Genomic DNA, 4,651 nt, shown 5'->3' with positions numbered 1-4,651 from the left:
GAAAACACAATCTTGATAAAATCCCTCAAGAAGATTCTGGCAGAACCATACCCCCATGCCCATTTTAGCTGTAACAAATCCTGAAAAATAATCCTTCTGCTATGACTTAAGAGAAGAAACCAGAAGAGTATACAATATACATATATTTAGCTCACAGAAACCCAAAATGGAGGTCCACAGTCCATAATGGAGAAGAGCAGGGATAAATGAAATCCATAACCAGAGACAATTCCCAAACCTCAATGTGGGCTTTATATTTCAAAGTATTCCCTGTTAAGTTTTATAAAAGCTGTGTGACGTCATATGACCATTTTGGCTTATTCTCCTTTCCTTCCTTTGCCTATTATTTAGTAGAGGTTTTAAAAAGAAAAACAAAATGTTTATAATATGTGAATTCTACCTCACGTACAACTGAATAAATAACCAGCCAAAATATGAGCAGCTAGGGATAAAAAGAGGCAAAACAATAATTAGCTGGAGACAAGTAGCAGCTGTTCCCTTCAGCTAGGCTATTCGGTCACCAGGTTGCCTCAGACCAAAGTGGACCACTCACTCCAAGAATTTATGGCTCCTGCCTGGCCCCAGTAAGTGCTAGGGTTTTCAACCTCAGGGATAGAAAATAAACAAGCTAAACAATCAATCTTTGACTACGTGACTGTATTAGTTTGCTACCATCATTGTAACAAATTACCACAAATTTAGTGGCTTAAAACAACACAAATTCTTTAGTTTAGAGTTCTGTAAAAGTCTGACATGGGCCTTAATGAGCTAAAATCAAGGTTTCAGCAGGGCCAAGTTTCTTTCTGAATGCTCTATAGAAAAATCCATTTCCTTGTCTTTTCTAGTTTCTACAAGCTTCCCATATTTCTTAGCCTATAAGTCCTTCCTCCATCTTCAAAGCTAGCAACATAGCATCTCTCTTCCATCCTGCTTCTGTTCTCAGATTTCTTTCCCTGAATCTCCTTTTCTGCCTTCCTCTTCCCACGTATGGGGTCCTTGTGATTATATCGGGCCCACTGCATAATTTAGGATAACCTCCCTACTGGCTCATTAGCAATTTTAACTTCCTTTTGCATTGTAAGGAAACATTTATAGATTCTAGGGATTAGAACATGGACATCTTTGGGGAGCCATTATTCTTCTTACGACATCAGTCAATCTGTATTTCACAAATTATGAAAGAAAATGTGAAGCATGAACTTTTTAATAGGTAATTATATTTTGATTTATGATATGTGAGCTCCTACAAGATTGAAAAGTTGTATGTAAAGCAAATTATAATTTAAACATATGAGAGAAAGCATTTTTTAAAAATCTGTGTTCTCGGTGCCCACAGCTCAGTGGTTAGGGTGCTGGCCACATACACCCAGGCTGGTGGGGTTGAACCTGGCCCGGGCCTGCTAAACAACAATGACAACTACAACAAAAAACATAGCCAGGTGTTGTGACAGACACCTCTAGTCTCAGCTACTTGGGAGGCTGAGGTAGAGAATCACTTAAGCTCAAGATTTGGAGGTTGCTGTGAGCTGTGACACCACAGCACTCTACCGAGGGTGACACAGTGAGACTCTGTCTCAAAAAATAAATAAGTAAAATTAAATTAAAAATAAATTTAAAGGCTCGGCGCCTATAGCTCAACCGGCTAAGGCGCCAGCCACGTACACCTAAGGTGTCGGGTTCAAATCCCCAGCCTGGACCCGACAAACAACAATGATGGCTGCAACCAAAAAATAGCTGGGCATTGTGGCGGGTGCCTGTGGTCCCAGCTACTTGGGAGGCGGAGGCAGGAGACTCGCTTGAGCCCAGGAATTGGAGGTTGCTGTGAGCTGTAATGCCACAACACTCTACCCAGGGGGACAGCTTGAGGCTCTGTCTCAAAAATAAATAAATAAATAAATAAATAAATAAATTTAAAAATCTGTGGCAAACTGTTTCGTTAACATTTTAATTCCCTAGTATCTTCTTTAATGAATCCAGCTTTTCATGTATTTACTTTATGTTGGGCTAAATTTTAAATATGGGTTAACATTTTAATATTTTGAGAACATTGGAGAAGTAAACTAAAAACTTATATAACGCTTTCTGATAATCCACAAAGAATTACAACATTCAGGTATGCATTTCTGAACCTGATAACTCTGACAGGAGATATATCTTCATAAAGACTTGAGTCTCTCTACCCAGAAGAAAAAAAATCCTTTTATCATAAGGACATTTGCACTAGACTGTTTATAGCAGCTCAGTTTACAATTGCCAAAAACATGGAAACAACCTAAATGCCCACCAGCACAGGAATGGATTAACAAGCTGTGGTATATGTATATATTGGAGTACTATTGAGCCCTAAGAAAAGATGGTGACTTCACATCTTTTGTATTAACCTGGATGGAGTTGAAACACCTTCTTCTTAGTAGAGTTATCACAAGAATGGAAAGCAAGAATCCAAGGTGCTCAATTCTAATATGAAGCCAGTAGACAATCTAATATATACTCACATAAGAGAAAAACTCAAATCAATTCAAGGTGGGGGTGGGGAATGAGGGAATGGGGAGAAGGGAGGTAGGAAGGGGATGGAGGTGTTCCCACCTAAGTGGCACAACATTTTGGTGTATAGCACACCTCTTGGGGGCAGGACACAATTATAAGAGGGACTTTACCTAACAAATGCAAACAATGTAACTAGAAACAATAATAATAAAAAAGACTTGAGTCTTACTCAGCTAGTCAACACTGACTGTACAGTGGTTAAGGCTCTGACAGGAGCCTGCCTAGATTCAAATCCCACCTCTGAAAACTTGGAGCTGTCTGACCTCAGGTTAAGTACTGAATTTCTCTGAACCTCACTTTCTACATCCATAAACCAAGAATAATAATGGTACCTATCTTATAGATCTACCATGAGAATAAATGAAATACATATTATAAAACACTCAGTATGGTGCCTGACACATGTTAAGTCCTCAGTGGGTTTTCTTATGATTACCCCCTGCTAAGGCCCACGCTTAAGTGCAGGAGATACACAGAGAGCATCCGACCACTTGGATTCATTATTGGCGGAGCTTAAAAATGAAACTGAGAACAGGACATAACCACTAAAGAGAAAGCAGCAGGCAAAATATTAAATTAAGATAAAATTTGAGTCTTCCCTTGGTAGACACCCATGGTTTCCATTTGCAGGCTACATGAAAGATAGAATGACCTTCAATACTTAATGGAACTGTGAATCATCCTTAGCAAACCACATGACCTTATATTCAATATCTGAAAGAACAGTTATATTTGGTATAGAGCATAATTTGTTTTTCTGCTCAGAATCTTCAAGTAGCCTGTTTTTCCTTTGGATTTTAATGACTCTTCACAGCCTCCCGAATAAAAGTCAACCTCATGTCTGGACATTGCATACAAGGCTCTGCACAGATTTATTTCTTTCAGGGTTTTTACCTTTGTCTCACACAAACTCACTCTCACGGCCAAACTACCAAATTTTCTAGCCAAGCTGTTCTGACCACACTTAAGGTACTGCTTTATATATTTCTTTTCTTTTTCTTTCTTTTTTCTTTTTTGGTTATGCAGGCCCAGGCTGGGTTCAAACCCACCATCCCTCATGCACAGGGCCAGTGCTCTAACCACCAAGGTGTAGATGCCCAACCAATTTGGTACATTTCTTATCTCATGTGGAGGCTACGGAGACCAGGGACCCCATATTAGATATCCATGTATTTCCCCACAGTGACCAGTGTGTAATAAGCACGTAATATTTGCTGAAGAAATGGATTACTCTATTCTTCCACTTATTAAATTCATTTCCACATATGAACCTTCAGTGCCCATTTTTTTCCAAAGCTATTTTCTTCATTTAACTGACAGCCTCCTTTTTAAACTTCCTGATTCAGAAGATAATAATTACATTTCTTTGAAAAGTGGCACTTCTAAATTTATCCTGAAGTTTCAGATTTTTAAAATTCCATGCATCCGTGAAAATCCTCTCATTAAAGACTATTTTTGTTAGAACTCATCACAAAATAAATACTGCTCCAGACAGGCCACATAATTATGCCAATATGTGTAAAATGATGAAATATAATAATAATGACTTCCTACCTTCATGGTCACTGTGATGGTGCTATTTACATTTGCTTTATGCAACCAGCCTTGTTTTATTACACCACCCTTCTGAGAACATAAAGAAGATGAGTCCTGAAATAAAGCAAAAACGATTGAGTAGAACAGCATCCAACCTGCCATCCAATTAGTCAAACACTTGGGGGACAGAGAACTAGGCTCTACCCCATTTCCTCATTAAAGCATACAGATCTCTCTTTGCCATGAAGATTTGAAATTGTTGCCTGTAAAATAAAGGGACTGTGCTATGCATACAGTAGACACTCAACATTCACTGAATGGTATGGGTTTTCTTCTGAGAAATTCTTTTGTATTATGTACTAAACAGTCAAACTGAACCTTGAAATGTTATAGATGGCCAGGTGTGGTGGCTCACACCTAAAATCCTAGCACTCTGGGAAGCTGAGGTGGGAGTATCACTCAGGAGTTCAAGCCTGAGCAAGAGTGAGATTTGGGAGCTGGGCTCATGCCTGTAATCCCAGCATTTGGGAGGCCAAGACAGGTGGATTTCTTGAGCTCACAGGTTTAA

General features: G+C 39.0%; 1 protein-coding gene across 2 annotated transcripts in view; it reads right to left on the bottom strand.

Annotated features, from left to right (window-relative positions):
• Nucleotides 1-4,651, bottom strand: part of DOCK11 (dedicator of cytokinesis 11) — a 212,033-nt gene that overhangs the window by 155,022 nt on the left and 52,360 nt on the right. For both annotated transcript variants that reach the window (XM_003796989.2, XM_023517413.1), the window contains one exon: nucleotides 4,102-4,197. In XM_003796989.2, coding sequence (XP_003797037.1) covers nucleotides 4,102-4,197 — 96 coding nt within the window. The remainder of the gene's footprint in view (nucleotides 1-4,101; nucleotides 4,198-4,651) is intronic.

This window comes from Otolemur garnettii, unplaced genomic scaffold (genome assembly GCF_000181295.1).
Source record: "Otolemur garnettii isolate 467f Iridium unplaced genomic scaffold, OtoGar3 scaffold00110, whole genome shotgun sequence".
In the NCBI taxonomy this organism is placed as follows: Eukaryota; Metazoa; Chordata; class Mammalia; order Primates; family Galagidae; genus Otolemur; species Otolemur garnettii.
Note: the sequence above shows the minus strand (reverse complement) of the source record. Positions and strands in the feature narration are given on the sequence as shown.